The sequence below is a fragment of the Rana temporaria genome, chromosome 2 (assembly GCF_905171775.1).
Source record: "Rana temporaria chromosome 2, aRanTem1.1, whole genome shotgun sequence".
NCBI lineage: Eukaryota > Metazoa > Chordata > Amphibia > Anura > Ranidae > Rana > Rana temporaria.
Genome location: NC_053490.1, coordinates 326,969,338 through 326,990,670, shown reverse-complemented (window position 1 = coordinate 326,990,670; position 21,333 = coordinate 326,969,338). Strand labels below are relative to the sequence as shown.

The 21,333-nt window shown below is 42.1% G+C and overlaps 1 protein-coding gene across 2 annotated transcripts in view; it reads right to left on the bottom strand.

The window, feature by feature from the left end:
- The window catches only part of LOC120927054 (suppressor of tumorigenicity 7 protein homolog), a 241,553-nt gene that overhangs the window by 38,802 nt on the left and 181,418 nt on the right, over positions 1-21,333 (bottom strand). The window contains exon 14 of one of the 2 annotated variants that reach the window (XM_040337486.1): positions 2,731-2,790. The exons of the other annotated variant lie outside the window; for it this stretch is intronic. Coding sequence (XP_040193420.1) covers positions 2,771-2,790 — 20 coding nt within the window. The 3' untranslated portion in view covers positions 2,731-2,770. Of the gene's footprint in view, positions 1-2,730; positions 2,791-21,333 lie in introns of those variants that run through there. 2 annotated transcript variants of the gene reach the window in all.

The following is a 21,333-nucleotide window of genomic DNA, read 5'->3' as shown; positions in this document are numbered from 1 at the left end:
TTGTCAAAAGTGTCCGCCATGATGTCGCAGTACCGAATAAAAATCGCTGATCTCCGTCATTACTAGTAAAAGAAAAATAATAAAAACGCCATAAAAATACCCCCTATTTTGTAAACGCTATAACTTTTGCGCAAACCAATCAATAAACGCTTATTGCGATTTTTTTTTACGAAAAATATGTAGAAGAATACGTATCGGCCTAAACTGAGGGAAAAAAAAGTGTTTTTATATATTTTTGGGGGATATTTATTATAGCAAAAAGTAAAAAATATTAATTTTTTTCAAAATTGTTGCTCTATTTTTGTTTATAGCGCAAAAACTAAAAACCACAGAGGTGATCAAATACCACCAAAGGAAAGCTCTATTTGTGGGGGAAAAAGGACGCCAATTTTGTTTGGGAGCCATGTCGCACAATTGTCAGTTAAAGCGACGCAGTGTCGAATCGCAAAAACTGCTCTGGTCTTTGACCAGCAATATGGTCCAGGGGTTAAGTGGTTGTTAACCCACTTTTATTAAATGCTCCCTTCCTCTCTGCACCATTATAATGATTGTCCCTGTTCCTGTGTTCTGTAGAAAAACTGCATGATTGTACCTGTATGAGCTCCGCTCTGGGCGCTCAGCTGATTCCTCTCCTCCCTTGTCTCTCCAGCTCACAGCTGCAGTGGGCTGAGCCCTCCTGCTGACGTCAGCCGGGGAGGAGGGAGAGAGAGAGTTTTAAGCTGCCGACAATCATCTCAGCGGCAGGAAACGGAGCTCATACAGGTACAATTGTGCATTTTTTTTACATTACACAGGTAAAGGGACAATTATTATAATGGTGCAGAGAGGATTGGAGCATGTAATAGCTGAAATGAGAGCAGCAGGGGCGGGGGGGAGGGGGGAACTGGTAGAGCAAAGACAGGCAGAGAGGGGAGGGAGGAGAAGGACACAGGAGACAGATAACAGGCTGTGGCTAACGGAATCAGCCGCAGACGGACCACGATGTCAGGGCTCAGCAGCCATTATTATCATGGCCTGTTTGCAGAGGGGGGGGTATAAGCAGGCAGGATCAGCCAGGTATTTCAGGTGATACAAGGGTCCAAATGACATGGCACAAGCACTGTATAACATGCTTTAGGGAAACTGGATCTTTTTTAGGGGGGGGGGGGGTGTTTTACAAATGCTTTAATTTGACTTTAGATAGTTATTCTGTACCAATTTCTATTTCACTGCTATTAGGCCACTGTGTAGGCCACTGCAGAGTAATGTAATGGAAATTGTTATTTGGGTTAACTTTGCCCAAACAAACTTTTTAAACTCAAATGAAAGCTGCAATTCTGCTTTAATGACGCCCCGTGTCAAAAACATGCAATAAGTAAAAAATAAAATACATATTTCACCAACCAGAAAATTAATCATTTTTGTAACACCACTGCCAATGAATATTTGATTAAGTTACAATGGAATGTTGTTAAAAGTTATAAATTGAAAGGACAGATGGATGGACAGTTGTGGCAATGAACAATCCAGCTACTCCACTCAACATTATAATTTTGCAGAACTTTCTAGTCCGGAAAAATGGCACGTCAAAAGCAAACACATGTACCATCAATCACTATGCGACTGTACCAAGTATGATACCAGATAACACACCCAAAGCATCAGTACTTGGCAGTCTCTACAACCATCTTGGTGTGTTTAGGTTGGAGTGCGTCATTCTCAATTAAACAACAAAAATAATTAAAACAGTGAAAATAAAAAGAATTTTGTGTATTTGTGTTGGCTGTTTAAGGCTGAGACAAATGGTTTAAACATAAATCATGTATGCCAAACAAATGACAACAAAGTATAAATCTACAAATTAAAGAAAGTCCTCACTTAGGGTCATAATTAGTGTTTATGTTGTCAAAGTCACATGTGAGTGGTAATGTCATTTCAAATATACATTTTAAACCCCTTTTTCAACAGTACATACAAAGGTGAGAATATGACATTGTGGGCAGCATAACACTGATTGTACTGTACAATGTATAACTTTTGTAATTTTTGTAAAGAGCCACTGCATCTCTGAATTTAGTTTAACGCATAAAAGTGCCTTGTGGCTGCCATAGGTCTCATTATCTTGAGCACTGCCCATTTGCCATTCTGTGTACACATAGGTGACGGTCATTTTTAGATGCAAAACAGGAGTTTGAGTTTCACTCAATACTCCATGGACAGAGGAGCGCAGAACACCAATGGACTAGCAAACACCAGAAAAAGGAACAAAGTACTTACAGTCTTCACAGATGGAGCACTCTGACAGTAGCTTCTGAATGTAAAGAAATTTAGCTGCCAATGCCCTGGGCAGCTCTCACGCTATTGCCAGAGGCATTAGAGACACTGACTGGCAGCAGACAGAAACAGTAACCGGAGTGTAGGAGAAACCTGAAAGCTGATATCAATTTGGCTAAGCTGACTACAACACCACTAATTTTAAACAGACACACCCACTTAAGATAGAGTGGCTACATTTGAATCTGTAAAATTCTGTAGCATTCTTCTGTAGCATATTATATTATAAAATCACAACTCTATAGATCCAATAGCAGCCAACTATCTTCTACTTTGTAAGTTCTGTTAAAGCAAAACTTCAGGCAGATACTTTATAAGATAAAAGTACCAATTATTACAGGTGAAAAAAAATCATTACACACAGTGGAGCGAACAAGTATTTGATAAACTGACAATTTTGCAAGTTTTCCTACTTACAAAGCATGTAGAGGCCTGTAATTTTTATCATAGGTACTCTTCAACTGTGAGAGACGGAATCTAAAAATCCTGAAAATCACATTGTATGATTTTTAAGTAATTAGGGCCAGATCCACAAAGAGCCGGCGTAACGTAAAAATTCCCATTTAAGTTACACTGCCTTAAAATTTCTACCTAAGTGCCCGATCCACAAAGCACTTACCTAGAAATTTTCGGCTGTGTAACTTAAATTCCGCCGGCGCAAGGCGTTCCTCTTCAAATGGGGGCGATTCCCATTTAAATTAGGCGCGCTCCTGCGCCGGCCGTACTGCGCATGCTCGTGACGTCATTTTCCCGACGTGCATAGCGCGAAATTACGCTACGCCGAGCTTTGTTGCGTCGGGAAAAAAAAAAGATACGGCGGAAAAAAAAAATTTAATACCAAAAAAAAAATGCTTCGCTGGACAGAAGGGTCTACTTTTACAAAGTGTAAACAGTTTACACTTTGTAAAAGCAGCCCTAATTTTACACATGCAACTTAATACTTACGGAGAAAAAACTAAGCGTAAAAGCTTTGTGGATCTCCGTAAGTGCTAATTTGCATACCCGAAGCGGCATTTCGACGAGAAATGCCCCCAGCGGCGGATGCGGTACTGCATCCTAAGATCCGGCAGTGTAAGTCCCTTACACATGTCGGATCTTCTGTCTATCTCTTGGAAACTGATTCTGTGGATCAGTTCCAAAGATAGAAACAGGGATACGACGGCGTATCAGTAGATACGCCGACGTATCCCTTTTGAGGATCTGGCCCTTAATTTGCATTTTATTGCATGACATAAGTATTTGATACATCAGAAAAGCAGAACTTAATACAGTAAAAACTTGGTTTGAAAATAACTTTTGGTTTGAGAGCGTTTTGCAAGACAAGCAAAATGTTTTAATAAATTGTGATTTGATATACAAACAATGTCTTGATATAAGAGTAGCATCATGTCACAACTGAGTAGAACAGAGAAGAGAGGCCCCTTTAAGTGTAGCAATATGGTTACATTTATTGAAGGTTTAACATTTAGCAAACTCGATGGGTGGGGGGAACTCCAACATGCTGACGCCGGAGCCTCATCCCTGCCTGACCGTTTGAAATCTCCCACCACACCGGAGGAGAGGGGAGAGTGAGCTGTGTAGTGGATGACACTGGACGGAGACACCGGAGGAGCGGAGGACAGAGTGGCTGCCTTCGGCATTCACCGCAATCGCGGCTCTCTCCCGGATGCTCTGACTGGGTTGATGCCTTCACCCTGAGCTAGTGTGGCCGTGTGCCATACTCCTCCCTGCCTCCCCATTCCCCCAGTTTCGGCTTGCTGTGCTGTTTGGCGCTGTTCCATACTGCATGCTGTTTGCTGCCTGGAGGGGACCTGTATCTAGGGAAGGTATGAAGACTGCCTCTGGAGCTGGGTTCTCCCCTCTGGCCGTCTGAGGAGGGGCCCTGAAGCTGCGAGCTGACCTGCAGCAGGATACATCCGAGCATCGTGGAAGCAGTAGGACTAAACAAACAAAACTTAAATGTCCCATATGCTTGCAATGTGCAAACTGAACTGAATGGAACTGTCAAAGAAGCTATAAAACTGATATTCAGATGATCCATATCTATGATCTGATCAGGACTGTACAAAACTGCTATCATTTGTTTATTCGCTGCTAAATATATGTGATCTGCATAAACGGAATTGTTTGCGGTATGAGAAAAACATGCAAAGCAGCGGAAAACCTCCCTTAGCTCGAAAGTTCTTAAGAATGGCGGCCAAGAGGCTGATAACTGATGCCAATCTGTGAGGACTGTGGAAGACTGGGAAGGGTCCTCTTTGCTTTGTTCTGCCGCTTCCCCACAGCACGGGGACATACATAATTTTTGGTCTGTTTCTTTTTTAATGAAATTGAATTCTATTGATTGCCGATTACTGCTGCTGTCCCCTGATGATCGCCGTCTCGGCTGATAACTGCTGCTAATAATCGGTGCTTACCAATAATGACCATTACATGCTAATTACTGCTGCTTCCAGATAATTAAGGCTGTTTACCGATAGCCACTGCAGATAACGATCGTTACCTCCTCACAAACGCTACTATCTGAGACTGATCGTGTGTACGAGGCTTTACTGGCTTATATAACCCTCATCCTAAAAGAAGGGAAGGATCCAACAGTTCCAGCGAGTTATCGCCCAATATCCCTGTTAATCACAGATATAAAGATTTTCGCTAAAGTAGTAGTGGAAATATTAAAGCCCCTACTACCTTGCTGGGTAAACAATGATCAGATAGGATTTGTATCAGGGAGAGAGGGAAAAGATAACGCCCTGAGGTCACTGTGTTTGATCCATAAAACAGAGGGAGGGAAGACCACAGTTGCATTCCTGTTGATTGATGCCAAAAAGGCCTTTGACAGGGTTGACTGGGGATTCATGTTTGGAACACTAAGACATCTGGGCATTGGGGTTAAAATTATGAAATGGATATCGGCCTTTTATCATCCCCCCAACGGACAAAATCAGAATAAATGGGAACTTATTCCCCCCTCTCGACCTATTCAACGGGACAAGGCAGATGTGCCCCCTGTCGCCATTGCTGTTTGTCATAGCACTGGAACCCCTGTTAGCAGCTATCCGTAAAAACCCAGACATTGGGAAAAGGGAGTTTAAGGTAGCTGCATATGCTGACGACCCTTCTTTTCTATGCGTCTAATCCTAGAATAACAATCCCAGTTATAATAGATGAGTTAACTAGACATGGAAAACTGACTAATTTCAAAATAAATATGTCTAAATCTGAAATTTTGAATATCACTATTTCAAGGGAGGAACAGCGGGCGATTCAACCTAAATTCCCCTTTGGATGGTGTAAAAAGAGGGACTGGAGTATCTGGGTATAAAACGGACTGCATCCGTAGGGACAATGTTTAAGGCCAATTATATACCCGCGCTCAATAAGATCAAAGAACACTTGGAGAACCTGAGACATAAGCCCCTCTCAAGGATAGGAAGAATTAATGCCTTAAAAATTAATATTCTACCAAGGACGACTTATATTTTCCAAATGATTTCAATAACAGTACCCCAGGATTATTTTAAGAAACTAAGATCAATGATATTAAAATATATCTGGGCACATAAACAGCCTAGAACTGCATATGCAACACTGGCGAGAGTTAAAAGGTCGGGAGGATTAGCAGCCCTAGACTTCGAGAAATACTATTAGGCAATCTGTATTTCTCGGATTGGCAGAGTGGATTCATAATAAAGAGGGGAGAAGCTGGGTTAATATGGAGATTTCACAAAGTAAGGTAGATTTAGGAAAGATGGTTTGGATACCACGGCAGCACTGAGAATGAGCTAACAGTACAAACCCATTAACCAGAAACACTTTTAAAATTTGGGATGGTCTTGGAAGAACGCACCATTGGGATCATAATTCACCACTATTATCGATACTGGGCACAAACTATTTTAAGCCAAGGAAAGAGGAACACATATATTTCACTAGATGGGAAAAAAAAGAAGAAATGTTATTACAAGATGTAATGAAAGTAAATAGGTTTTGCACGTATGAGGAAATCACTCAAAAAAGGGGAAATATGCCACTAGATAAATGGAGGTATACAAGTGGGGTATGCCTGTACACAATTACAGCATTTTTCGCAATCACTGCCACAACCATTAGGAAAAGGACACATGAGGACAATAGAAAAAAAAAATTGCTCTCCCCTTAGTTTAAATCAAAGCATATCCAAAATTATAGGATACTAATTAAAGAAACAGAACCGGAATTTCCTCCATATTTGGGGAAGTGGGAAGAAGAGATAGGCCTGCTTAGCACTGGCGTAGCAAGGGGGGGCAGGGGGGTCTGTGGCCCCGGGCGCGACATTTAGGGGGGCGACTTTCCGTGCCTCCTCCTTATTTTTAATTTCCCGCGTCACCGTCACGGATGTCCGGACCGGCCACCATATTTATTGTCCAGCGCTCTGTGATTGGGCATATGGGGGTCATGTGAGGCGTGGGGCTGGAAGTCCCGCCTCCGCACATGACTGCCATACGCCCAATCACAGAGCGCCGGGAAACTCTGAACATGGCGGCGGGAGACGTCAGGCACTGAAAGTGTGAGCCGCCGTGGCCGCTGTCTTCCCCTCCGCTCTGGTACTCTGCTCTCTGGAGGGAGTTGCAGCATGGAGCGGGCTGCGAGTGAATGGCGCTGGCGGGAAAGGGAGTCGGGACTCCGAAGCAGTTCTGCACATCCAGTGCTGGGGTCCTGTCCGTCCTGAGGAGAGTCCTGGAGTCTCTGGAGAAGAGCAGACAGAGGTAAGGAGGACTTCACCAAGCTTGGGGGAGTGGGGTGCGAGTATTGCTGGAAGTAGGACTCCTACTGTAGGAGTTAGGTGGGTCTGTGTAGTAGGTCAGTGTAGGTGTAAGGTCAGTGTCAGTGTATGGGTCAGGTCAGAGTAGGGGTCAGGTCAGTGTAGGTGTCAGGTCAGTGTAGGTGTCAGGTCAGTGTAGGTGTCAGGTCAGTGTAGGTGTCAGGTCAGTGTAGGTGTCAGGTCAGTGTAGGTGTCAGGTCAGTGTAGGTGTCAGGTCAGTGTAGGTGTCAGGTCAGTGTAGGTGTCGGGGGTCAGTGCCATTACCGGTTGAACTTTCACATATACACGATCAGCGGCTCTATAGCCTGCCAATTGTGTATATGTGCTGGCTGCGTGCCCCCCTACCCCCCTCCAGTACTGCCGCCGCCCCCCCTCCTGACCCCTCACCTTCAATCCCGGGATCCGCTGCCCCATCTGCGGCCCGGGACCGGCTCGGGAGGGTGTCAGGAGGTAAGATGGGAGGGAGACCAGCATCTTCCTTCTTGCTGATCTCCCTCCAGGCTGTGAATGCAGAAGTGATGTGTATTACATCCGCATTCACCTGTCAGTCATCTGGCTGCTATAGCCAGAGAGAAAATGCAGATCTGTGCTTCATCAGCTACCTTTGGGGTCCCCAGGTGACATTAGGGGTCCTGGAGACCCCTAATGTCTCCATAAAGAGGACCTGTCAGTGTACCTGTGCTATTATATAGGGGGATTTTTATCCCCCTATGTAATAGCAATGACATGAAGTGTAAAAAAAAACATAAAAAGAGCAAAAAAATAAATAAGTAAATAAAGTTTTAAAAAAAGCTTCAAAATGTTTAAGTCCCCCACGTTTACGCACATATAAACGTGGATGTTTATATAAGGGGGGGGGCGAAAAAAAATTCCGCCCCGGGCGCCCATAACTCTGGTTACGCCACTGCTGCTTAGAGATGAGGAACATAGAAGGAAAATTCAGAAAATGGCGTGCCATTGCTCAGGAGATACAAAGACAGTGGAAATGTGTTATAAACTCCTGGTAAGACGGTATGTGACCCCCCAGAGGGCATACAGGATCGGGGCAGAGGGAACCCCAACTTGTTGGAAGGGGTGTGATGCCCCTGGGACGTTTGCGCACCTCTGGTGGGAATGCACCAAGATTAAATCCTATTAGGAGGGAATCTTGGCAGGAGAACAGATCCAGAAGAATCCTTGGGATTGCTTATTTCATGATACAAGGAAAACGGACCCTCAATATAAGAATACATTAGTCCCATTTTTTCTAAATGCGACCAAAAGCCTGATCCTGAGTCTCTGGAAGTCCCAGGAAGTGCAGAGTATGAAGGACTGGGTTGCAAGGGTCGAAACGATAAGATCTATAGAAGGAACTATCCATATAGAAGACGACTCATTGGAGAGATCCCAGAATATATGGGGGAAATGGAGGGAGCTTAGAGAGTCAGGAACCTGGAGGAAATGATGAAGGCGTAGGAAACCGAGAAGAGAAGGAGGTTTCTTTTTTTTATTTTGGGGGAGGGTCTATAGGGGTAGGGGGAAAAAATGGATAGAGTACAGATACAGGAACAGGATGTTTTTAACACGTGATTGTGTTAAAAATAAAAAGTGAATAAATTTACCTTGACCAGGTTTGCACACACTGCAGCAGGAATTTTGTCCCATTCCTCCATACAGAGCTTCTCCAGATCTTTCAGGTTTCAGGGCTGTCGCTGGGCAATACAGACTTTCTGCTCCCTCCAAAGATTTTATATTGGGTTCAGATCTGGACCTTGAATTGCTGCTTACGGAGCCACTCCTTAGTTGCCCTGGCTGTGTGTTTCGGGTCGTTGTCATGCTGGAAGACCCAGCCACGACCCATCTTCAATGCTCTTACTGGAGGGAAGGAGGTTGCTGGCCAAGATCTCGCGATACATGGCCCCATCCATCCTCCCCTCAATACTGTGCGGTCGTCCTGTCCCCTTTGCAAAAAAGCATTCCCAAAGCATGATGTTTCCACCTCCATGCTTCATGGTTGGGATGGTGTTCTTGGGGTTGTACTCATCCTTCTTCTTCCTCCAAACACGGTGAATGGAGTTTAGACCAAAGAGCTCTATTGTTGTCTCATCAGACCACATGACCTTCTCCCATTCTGGATCATCCAGATGGTCATTGGCAAGCTTCAGACGGGCCTGGACATGTGCTGGCTTGAGCAGGGGGACCTTGAGTGTGCTGCAGGATTTTAGTCCACGACGGCGTAGTGTGTTACTAATGGTTTTCTTTGAGACTGTGGTCCCAGCTCTCTTCAGGTCATTGACCAGGTCCTGTTGTGTAGTTCTGGGCTGATCCCTCACCTTCCTCATGATAATTGATGCTCCACAAAGGTGAGATCATGCATTGAGCCCCAGACCAAGGGAGATGGACCATCATCTTGAACTTCTTCTATTTTCTAATAATTGCGCCAACAGTAGTTGCCTTCTCACCAAGCTGCTTGCCTATTGTCCTGTAGCCCATCCCAGCCTTGTGCAGGTCTACAATGTTATCCCCGACGTTCTTAAACAGCTCTCTGGTCTTGCCATTGTGGAGAGGTTTGAGTCTGTTGATTGAGTGTGTGGACAGGTGTCGTTTATACAGGCAATGAGTTGAGTGGAGAACAGGAGGGCTTCTTAAAAAAATAAAAAAAATAACAGGTCTGTGAGAGACAGAGGGCCAGATCCACAAAAGGGATACGCAGGCGTATCTGCTGATACGCCGTCGTATCTCTGTTTCTATCTATGCGGCTGATTCATAGAATCAGTTACGCATAGATATTCCTAAGATCCGGCAGGTGTAATAGTTTTACACTGTCGGATCTTAGGATGCAGTACCGCGGCCGCCGCTGGGGGCATTTCTCGTCGAAATTCCGAGTCGGGTATGCAAATTAGTACTTACGGAGATCCACGAAGGTTTTTCCCTTTGTTAAGTCTCCGTAAGTGTTCGTTTGCCGTCGTAAAGATAGGGCTGCTTTTACAAAGTGTAAAGTTAGTACACCATGTAAAAGTATACCTGTCTTTCCCGTGTCGCTGTCAAATTTCTTTTTACATTTTTTTTCCCCGCCGCATCTCTTTTTTACCCGTCGCGATTGACAAAACTCGGCGCAACGTACCGTAACGCAAAGCACGTCGGGAAAATAGCGTCGGGAGCATGCGCAGTACGTCCGGCGCGGAAGCGCGCCTAATTTAAATGGGACTCGCCCCATTAGATTGGGCACGCCTTGCGCCGGACGGATTTAAGTTACACCGCTGCAAATTTCTAGGTAAGTGCTTTGTGGATCGGGCACTTAGGTAGAAATTTTGCGGCGGTGTAACTTAAATCGGAATATTTAAGTTGCGCCCGCTGGCTGTGGATCTGGCCCAGAATTCTTACTGGTTGGTAAGTGATCAAATACTTATGTCATGCAATAAAATGCAAATTAATTATTTAAAAATCATACAATGTGATTTGCTAGATTTTTGATTTAGATTCTGTCTCTCACAGTTGAAAAGTACATATGATAAAAATGGCAGACCTCTACATGCTTTGTAAGTAGGAAAACCTGAAAAATTGTCAGTGTAACGAATACTTGTTCTCCCCACTGTACAGTATATATGTAAGCTATCCACTTCTATATATTCTCCAACTTGGAGACTTTAAAAAAAAATAAAGTTAGGAGTGCAGTACACAGAGGAGCCTTGACGCAGGTACTGCGGCTTCCACATATATTTGCAAATGTGTGCAACCAAAACCCCTGTTTTTAATGTGAATTATTGACAGGGTCAATATGTTTTGTTTTTTGCAGGCTAGCATGTGTACCTTACTACAAAGGCTAGTCATAAATCGGGGTGGCTAACATCTCTTTGTGTCTGGAGCTTAGTCTGGGAAACTGTCACAACGCCGAGCCAATCACAAGCGGCCGTGGCATTCTCTGCCCAGCAGCTGCATGTATACACACTCATTGTATATGTGCAGCTGTGGGGCAGGGCATGTCCCAGTCGCAGATGATTCGCCCAGTACTGGAGACAGCTTCTTGGTAGGCTTATTTAAGTGGGTTCAAACTAGGATCCTAACACGCATAATTGTATAGTTGGTGCAGACATGTGCTCCCCTTTAGCAAGCAAAGTAGAAAAAGGTTAAAGTATATTTTTGGTGGTTCCACGGAGTTACTTAAGTTTCCCCTTTTTTACACTGCTGTTCAATTAGACTAGCATCCTTTAAAAAAAATAGTTATAATTGTGTATGTATATATATATAGATATATGCACACATGCATACACACATATATATATATATATATATATATATATATATATATATATATATATATATATATTTATTTTTTATTGTAGAATACTCAAATAATAGTTTCATAACATTCCCTCTGACTTATGCTAGTAGAAATGTGTGAAGGTAGGAAAGGTAATTTAATATTACAGGCCATTAAAAGCCAACAGCACAGAAATGCGCAGTGGGCAACATAATATTTTTACAATTCCGATTTGCACCACGAAGCACAAAGTTAATAATTGCAGGTGTTACAAGGCCTGGGAATTTTTGTAAGACGCATTTTTGTTTATGGTGCCAAATATATAAAACAGGTGTGCCTGAAATGCGGACTCATCTATTTGGGTCAGATGGGGAGAACATAAGGTCCCTAAATAAAAGAATCACAAATATATATATATATATATATTACACAACCTGATGATGAGTTGTAGAGAACACTGTTCCTGAAATGGTGGTAACTGTCATTCCATAATGAAAATTACTTCCAGACTTCAGGTTCCAGGTCTTAAAAAAAGACAGCTTGGTCATAATATCAGGCTGAATTGCACAATGCTGACCACACACACACACTGCAATGAGGAAAGTACAGAGCAAATGGTCTGATATTTGTGTGTGTATGAAAAATAGATAATCTGAGAAAATGCAATGCTAGAACTGAGTTTTTTTAACCACTCGTGTCCCAGCACCTTACACCTATATAAAACCCCTTGAAGCTCAAGCTTTGTTCAGGTTTTGGATATGTGATAAATTGTCCAACAATTGTTGCTTTGTTCTACAGATAGCCTAACCAATCTTGATCTTGCTTTTGGGTGCAGATGGTACTTTCTTTCAATACCATATTTTAAATGATAGATTTTAATTTTTATTTATTTTTTCTAGAAATGTGAAAATAAAATAATAAAAATTATGAGGAAAAGGCGGTGTTTCTTGATTTTGACCACACAGGTAATTTATAAAAGAAAAAAAAATTTGGTCTTTAACTGCCTGCCGACTGCCCTATAGCACATTTACTGCTACAGGGCGGCCGCGCTGCACAGGATCACACATATATAAGTGATCCTGCACTTCTGGAAACCGAGCACGAGTGCGCTCTGCTGGCGGCTCGCTCCTGCTGTGATTTTACACAGCAAGAGCTGATCAACAGGTCCTGCGAACCCTATGTCCGCTGATTGTTCAGCACACAGGCAGAACGGTACTCTGCCTATGTAAACAACACTACACTGCACTGAAACACTAGCTAGGCATACATTTAATCCTTTCATTGCCTTGTCAACCCCTTCCCAGGCAGTGTCATTAGTACAGCGACATTATAATGTTACTGGTCCCCAAAAAAGTGTCAGTTAGGTGTCCAATTTGTATGTCACAAAATATCACAGTACTATAACTAAAAAAATTCTATAAATAAATCTAACAGTTTGTAGACGGTAGAACTTTTGCAAAAACCAATCAATTGGGATTTTTTTTTACCAAAAATACGTAGCAGAATACATATTGGCCTAAATTGATGCAGAAATAAGATTTTTTACTGATTTTTCACTTCAGCCCCGGAAGATTTGGCTGCTCAATGATCAGGTTATTTTTTGCGATTCGGCACTGCGTCGCTTTAACTGACAATTGCACGGTCGTTCGACGCTGTGTTCAAACAAAATTTATGTTTTTTTTCCCCACAAATAGAGCTTTCTTTTGGTGGTATTTGATTACCTCTGCGGTTTTTATTTTTTGCTCTATAAACAAAAGAGGAGTGTCAATTTAAAAAAAAATATATATATTTTTTTTTCTTTAAAAATTGTCAGTCGTTTTTTGGTTTATAGCGCAAAAGATATAAACCGCAGAGGTGATCAAATACCACCAATAGAAAGCTCTATTTGTGGAAAAAAAAGCAAAAATTGTATTTGGGTACAGTGTCGTACAATCGTTAAAGTAACGCAGTGCTGTATCACAAAATATGTCTTGGTCAGGAAAGGGGGATAAATCTTTCGGAGGTGAAGTGGTTAAGTTATGGACAAAATAATTTTTGTAGAAACAATGGTGTGTGTATATTACATTTTATTTACCAAGAATTTTTCTCACACAATAAAACTGGGGCCCTAACTTTGTAGAAAATCACAAATACCACAAAAAATACACAACTGTATACAGAAAACAGATAGATACTTTAGATTGTGAATGGTTTGAACATTTGAAAGTAATGGTTTGATATTGGGGGTACTGGGAATTTAATCTGTTTCTAGCTTTTTCCCCAATTTCTTAAAAGGGTTGAAAACCTTCCTGTTTTTTCACCTTAATGCATCCTATGCATTGGGGTGAAAAAAACATCCGATAATTACCGGCCCCCCAGCCCCCCGGTTTACTTACCTGAGCCCTCGAAAGTCCTGCGTTGAAAATGAGCTGGATCTCGGCCCTATATTCTCGGCTCTTCACTGGATAGATTGATAGCAGCACAGCCATTGGCTTGCACTGCTGTCAATCAAATCCAATGACGTGGGCGCCGGGGCCGAGTCCGGCATTCGTGTCTATGGACGCAAATGCTGGATTCAGGAGGGCGCCCGCAAGGTAACCCCTTTGGGAAAGCACTTCCCAGAGGGGGTTATCTGATGTGGGGATGAGCCAAGACAGCCGCCGAGGGACCCCAGAAGACGTAGATCGGGGCCACTCTGTGCAAAACGAGCTGCACAGTGGAGGCAAGTATGACATGTTTGTTAATTAAAAATAAATAAAAAATGTGAACCTTTAGTATCACTTTAAGTATGTAAATAGGGAACAGTGCTACAAAAATATACTATACTGATTCTCCTATACACAAGGACACCATATATGTATGCTTTATTTGCTTGTTGGTACCATGTATAGACCCAGAAACAAAGGTTCCCATTTTGGCTGTCAATAACTAAAAACTGCCATGTTAGGTTTTTTTTTGCACTGTACTGTACTTGCAGAGGACTTCAGAAACTAATGCAAATTTACCCTATTTATTATTACTATTAAGGTACTTAAATAGCGCTGTCAATTTACGCAGCGCTTTACAATATACATTGTACATTCACATCAGTCCCTACCCTCAAAGAGCTTACAATCTAAGGTCCCTAACTCACATTGATATACTAGAGCCAATTTAGGCAAAGGTCGATTAACCTACCAGCATGTCTTTGGAGTGTAGGAGAAAACCAGAGTACCCAGAGGAAACCAGAGTACCCAGAGGAAACCCACGTAGGCACAGGGAGAACATGCAAACTTGCTGGCAGGTAGTGTCGTGGTCGGGATTTGAACCAGCAACCCTTTTTACTGCTAGGCGAGAGTGCTACTCACTACACCACTGTGTATTTAGAAAACTAGGCCCACCCAACCAACAAGGTATTTATATGAGGAATAACTTTTGATGAAATATTTTAGCTGGAATTTACTGACAAGAAAATTAAACAAAAATGATAATGGTAATTTTTCCTTTGATGAGTAATTTCTATAATAGTGATAGCCTAGTAAAATCTGCATCCAACTACACGTCCAGCTATTTATTCGATGCACCAGGATGCCATATAAGTATGCCATTTGGTGGGAACATTGTAGTCCTCAGAATCAAGAAATCACATTCTGGCTGTCAATGGCTAAAAACTGCCATGTGAGTTTTGGACACTATGCTGTATTTGCAGTGCCAGGACCACAAAAACTACCCTAAATTGTAAAGTAGATCCCCAAATTTTTCTTCCATCATAGCTGGGCCTAATTGCACAGAGTCCGGTATTCCATCCTACTGTACTTTACAGTTGCTAAACAACAAAGAAAGGTGCTACTACCCCAGATTAATGAAACGCCTCCTGAGCTGTCGGGTGCAGGATGTGCAGTTGCTCAGCTGTCAAAGTGATGAATGGATAAAGGACAATCCGCAACTCCATATATGCTCAACTTTACAGTTTCTGGCTTGAAGGGATGGCTGTTGTGAGGTTTTAGGAGACAGGGGAATTTTGAAATCCATCATACTGACTAGTCTTATGCCGTGTACACACAATCGGAAATTACGACAAGAAAAGTCTGATGTGAGCTTTTGGTCAGTAATTCCGACTGTGTGTATGCTCCATCTGACTTTTGCTGTCGGAATTTCCGCTAACAAAAGATTGAAAGCAGGTTCAATGGGCCAGATTCACAAAAGGGATACGACAGCGTTTCTCCTGATACGCCGTCGTATCCCTGTTTCTATCTATGCGACTGATTCATGTAATCAGTTACGCATAGATATCCCTAAGATCCGACAGGTGTAATAGTTTTACACTGTCGGATCTTAAGATGCAGTACCACGGCCGCCGCTGGGGGGAGTTTGTGTCGTAAACCAGCGCCGGGTATGCAAATTAGGAGTTACGCCGATCCACAAAGCTTTTTCCCGTTGTTACGTTGCCGCGACTGTTAGTTTGCCGTCGCAAAGATAGGGCACCTTTTACAAAGTGGAAAATTACTCCACCATGTAAAAGTATACCCGTCTTTCCCGCGTCGCTTTTGATTTTTTTTTTTTTCTTTTTCCCGGCGCAAGTCTTTTTTACCCGTCGCGATTCACAAAACGTCGACGCGTAGTAATTTCGCGCAAAGCACGTCGGGAAATTTGCGACGGGAGCATGCACAGTACGTCCGGCGCGGGAGCGCGCCTAATTTAAATGGGACTCGCCCCATTCGATTGGGCCCGCCTTGCGCCGGACGTGTTTACGATACACCGCCGCAAATTTCCAGGTAAGTGCTTTGTGGATCGGGCACTAACTTGGAAAAATTGCAGGGGTGTAACGTAAACCAGTTACGTTACGCTGCGCCCGGCCTACGTGAATCTGGCCCTCTATTTTTAAGATGGAAAAAGTTCCTATCGGAAAATCCTCTCGTCTGTATGCAATTCCGACGCGCAAAAAACATGCATGCTCAGAATCAAGCAGAAGAGCTGAACTGCCTATTGAACTTCATTGATCTCGGCTCATTGTACGTCTTATACGTCCCCCGTTCTTGACGGTCGGAATGTCCGACAAGATTTGTGTGCAACACACATTTGAGCCAACATTCCATCAGAAAAAATCCACGGTTTTCTTGTCGGAATTTCCGATGGTGTGTACGTGGCATTAGGCTGCATTCACACCTGATCGTTTTAAGGTCACGTGTTTTTGGTGCTATTTTGTAAAAAGCAGAAAAACACCTGTAATCTGCTCCAAAGAAGCTCATGTTCTTTTTTGAGCTTAAGACGTTTTTCAGGCATTTTGCTTCAGATGCAGGTGCTACAGGTGCCATTGAAATGAATGGGATTTTGCTTGTTGGGGCGTTTTTCAGGCGTTTGCGAGCTGTAAACGCACAGGTGTAAATGCAGCCTTAAGGCTAAGTGCGGTCTTCTCACAGGGTTTACCATAGCATGTGTACAGCATATTTTGTAAGGTGTGAAGACAAAGAATTACATTCAAGAAGATATGCAGTGAAGCATATTTTAGGATTGTACCAATCAGAGATTTGGCTCTGAGTAATATTTCAACTTTAGCTATACTTTTCCAGAAGCTGTTGGCTTTGCATTCACTAGTACAGAAGTCTGTGCAGGGATTGGAGTAAATAGCTCCTCCTATAAGTAACACGTTTGCACCATGGGACCTGAACCTGGTGTTGTCAGCTCTACAATATTCTCCTTTAAAATTTGTGAACAGCATTTCTCTCTTTCTCTGATCTTATCAGGAAGTTGAGCTTTCTGGTGGCCTTTACTTTGGCAGCGTTGTTAATTTTACACGTTCTTCATCATTTCACATTAATCAAGAGCAGCTATAAGGGTCAATCAGCATTTTACTTTACTATTGTAGATGGCATCAGGCCTGTTGTTCTGGCTTCTAACCTGCAAAGGGAAGTTCCTACCTTTCTTGTCAATCAACTGTTTACTCTTTTTAAATCATAACAGAAGCTACCCAAATGACCCTGATCAAAAGTTTACATACCCCAGTTCTTAATACTGTGTGTTGCCCCCTTTAACATCAATGACAGCTTGAAGTCTTTTATGATAATTGCGGATGAGGCAATTTATCTTTTCAGATGGTAAAGCTGCCCATTCCTCATGGCAAAAAGCCTCCAGTTCCTGTAAATTCTTGGGCTGTCTTACACGAACTGCACGTTTGAGATCTCCCCAGAGTGGCTCAATGATATTGAGGTCAGGAGACTGAGATGGCCACTCCAGAACCTTCACTATTCTGCTGTAGCCAATGATAGATCGACTTGGCCTAGTGTTTTGGATCATTGTCATGTTGGACTGTCCAAGTACGTCCCATGTGCAGCTTCCTGGCTGATGAATGCAAACGTTCCTCCAGTAATGTTTGATAACATACTGCATTCATTTTGCTAACAATTTTGACCAAATTTCCTGTGCCTTTGTAGCTCACACATCCCCAAAACATCAGCGATCCACCTCAGTGTTTCACAGTAGGAATGGTGTAACTTTCATCATAGGCCTTGTTGACTCCTCTCTTAATGTAACGTTTATGGTTGTAGCCAAAAAGCTAAATTTTGGTCTCATCACTCAAAATGACTTTGTGCCAGAAGGTTTGAGGCTTGTCTCTGTGCTGTTTGGCGTATTGTAAGCGAGATACTTTGTAGTATTTGCTTAGTAATGGCTTTCTTCAGGCCACTCAACCATGCAGCCCATCTTTCTTCAAGTGCCCCCTTATTGTGCATATTGAAACAGCCACACCACATTTTCAGAGAGTCCTGTATTTCATCTGAAGTTATTTGTGGGTTTTTCTTTGCATCTCAAACAATTTCCCTGACAGTTGTGGCTGATATTTTAGTTGGTCTACCTGACCGTGGTTTGGTTTCAACAGAACTCCTCGTGTTCCACTTCTCAATTAGAGTTTGAACACTGCTGGCATTCTCAATTCCTTGGACATCTTTTTATATGCCTTTCCTGTTTTATACAGTTCAACTACCTTTTCCCGCAGATACAGTATTGACAATACTTTTGCTTTCTCCATGACTCAGAATTCAGAAACGTCAGTGCAGCACTGGATGAAAGATGCAAGGGTCCAGAAACTCATTTACCTTTTATACACACAGATTACAAGAAAACAGATCACAGGTGAGATTGGTTACCTTTAATAGCCATTCAAACACCTTTGTGTCAACTTGTGTGTGTGTTATCAGCCCAAAAACATGTAATCAGAGTCATTTGGGTAGTGTCTGTTGCCATCATTTAAAAAAAAAAGAGTAAAAACACAGTTGATTGATAATAAATGGCTTCAGCCAAACACTAACCATGAGTGAAAGAAATAGTATTGTGTTATTATTCATATTCTCTGAAAAATGACCAAGAAATCATAAATTCTGCCAGGGTATGTAAACTTATAAGCACATCTGTGTGTGTATGTATGTATATATATATATATATATATATTACACACACGCACACACACTTTATTAACATAAAAAAGACAATTAAAAAAGGGCAAAAAAATAAATAATGATAATTAAAGCAAAGCAAATTGTTGCAAAAGATCTGTTTTTACTGCTCATTACAATCGGCCAATGAACAGAAAAAAAGCTGTGGTTTAGTTAGCTGTATGTTTAAAATACATCTGACTGCGAACATGTTTTAATGCAAACAAGTTGAAAATGTTTGGTTACTGAAGACAGATGTGCCCCATGAGGACACTTCAGCAACTCAACACTGTAATGGGCAGGAGAGATGTGGGTTTCACAAGTAATTGTCTGATTACATGCTTACTTGGCAAAATTTGCAGTGAAGTTGCTTACTATTCAGTTTTTAGATATTTTCCCAATAACATTTTACATTTAAAGTAAAGTAGCAACAAACGGAATAATGGGAACTTGCAAGCACTATGAAAACAAGAGGCCGGCTGACCATCTAGAGATTGTAAGGCATAAAATATAAATAAAATAATTTTAATAAAAAATAAACTATTTAAAATTAGTTAACTGTATGGAATCTGTTATTCAGAGACATAACAAGAAAGTTCCTGTATATGGAAAGCAAGGTAACAATCTTTCTTACTTTTCTGTAACTGTATAACACACACAAAGCTATTTCTCCCTTCAATAACCTGGGACAGCTTAGTACTATGACTCACAATAAAGAGGGCTCAGATATACTATTATTTAGGAAACACAGCAACAAAGGGAAAAAGGGATGTGTCTCACAGTAGTAATTTCAATATTTAAAGAAAACTTTGCTCTCTTAATAATAAAAATGTTTTAATCATTATGCTGCCAGCCTAGTAAATAAGCAGGAAGGTATATAATATTTACGTTATTTTTATTGGGTTTTTTTTTCAGATGCTTTCTAAGCAATGCCATCCTGCCTGCATGCCAGAGCTGAGGGAAGATGGATTCCAGGAAGTAAAAGCTACACTAATCATTTGCCCTTACTCAACATTTCTCAAAGTGATTTTTCAACAAAATAAAGGAGACGGATGGATTGATGAGTTTGCTTTGAATATTAAAAATTAATTTAATAGCTTTTTTGGTTTGTGGTGCTCAGATCTTCCAGTTTAAACCTGCATTAGTAAGATAGAATGTAACTTCTATACTGGCTTTGCTTGTACACACATGGGTACAAATTACTGCATACTATATAAAAGCAGTGGATAACATAAAATGTAAGAATATACAGTTAGTGGCTTTTGTATTAGGCCCCGTTCCCATTTCGGTGATTCAAGATCATGTATGGCACCCCAAATGCAGTGGGATTTTGCTGCGATTGTCACACAGCAGAACGGGTGTTTTAAAGCAGGGCTTTTTTTCTGGGGGAACTTGGGGGAACTCAGTTCCACCACCTTTGGCTCAGACCCTTTGGTGCCTGCTCACCACAATCACTTGTAAACACAGAAGTCTGGTTTCTGTGTTTACAAGTGACAGCTCTGCACTCTGTGTGTAACCCCCTGAACTCTGCACTCTGTATGTAATGCAATTCTGGTATTCAATGCCCCTTTAAGACCCTTCTACTGTTTTTGAAATCTGAACGGGGTCGTGGTTGAGTTCCTGCACCTATTTTCTGAGAAAAAAAGCTCTGTTTAAAAGCACAAACAGGAACCTGCTAAATGATATGTGAACGGGGCCTTATGGAAATACATTGCGCATTAATTAGACCACGCATATATATCTCCACTGACACATCCATGCACTTTAGTAATCTGCAAGGGTGGAGATCCCATTCTGCAGTCATGAGTAAGAGCTGGTCCACATTAGGAATTGCATAGGACCTGCTGTGAACATGCAAAGGTGGATTTTCCGCCTTAATGCTACATGCCCCCCCAGGTTTAAATGAATCTATATCGTTTTAGACCTTTTTTTTAGATCAGGGGGGCCAGAATTTGAATAAACCACTGTTCCAACATACAAACTGACAACATTCACTTGTCTTTCCCCACTGCAAATTGTCATCATTACACTAGATCCATTGGGTATATTTTTCCCTTTTTCCCTTCATTCTTTTTGAGGTTGTGGGTTTCATGTTTTTCTTATCCTCAGTTTTTTGCAAAATCTGCTATTTTGATTTGTTCACCCATACTATAACTGTAGATGTTGTATTAAGTGGATTTTCACCAATATTTATCTTCATGGTAACAAGTGTATGCAAATGTATGCCTTACCCATACGGTCCTCTGGGTGGGGTGCGGTGCACTGAGCTGGCCTATTATCACTCACACAGTGCACAAAGGTCATCACAACGATCTCTGTAGGACTTTGCTATTGGGTGCCAAGCGGCTGGGTTCTTCCCTGGTTTCCATGGCGCCATTATGCGCCATGGGGCTGCTGACACTGATATCACTCCGGTTGTCTGGTGACGTCAGGACGCTGCCATTGCCACACAGTGTTCTTCCTGGGGGGGTTGGCCAGCATGCAGGTGGCTCGGGGGGGGGGGTTACTCTCCTTGGTCAGCTCCTCCCTTTCCCCACCCATTGATGGTCTATTAACCCTCCCCGCTCATCTCAAGCTCCATGAAGCCTGCTATA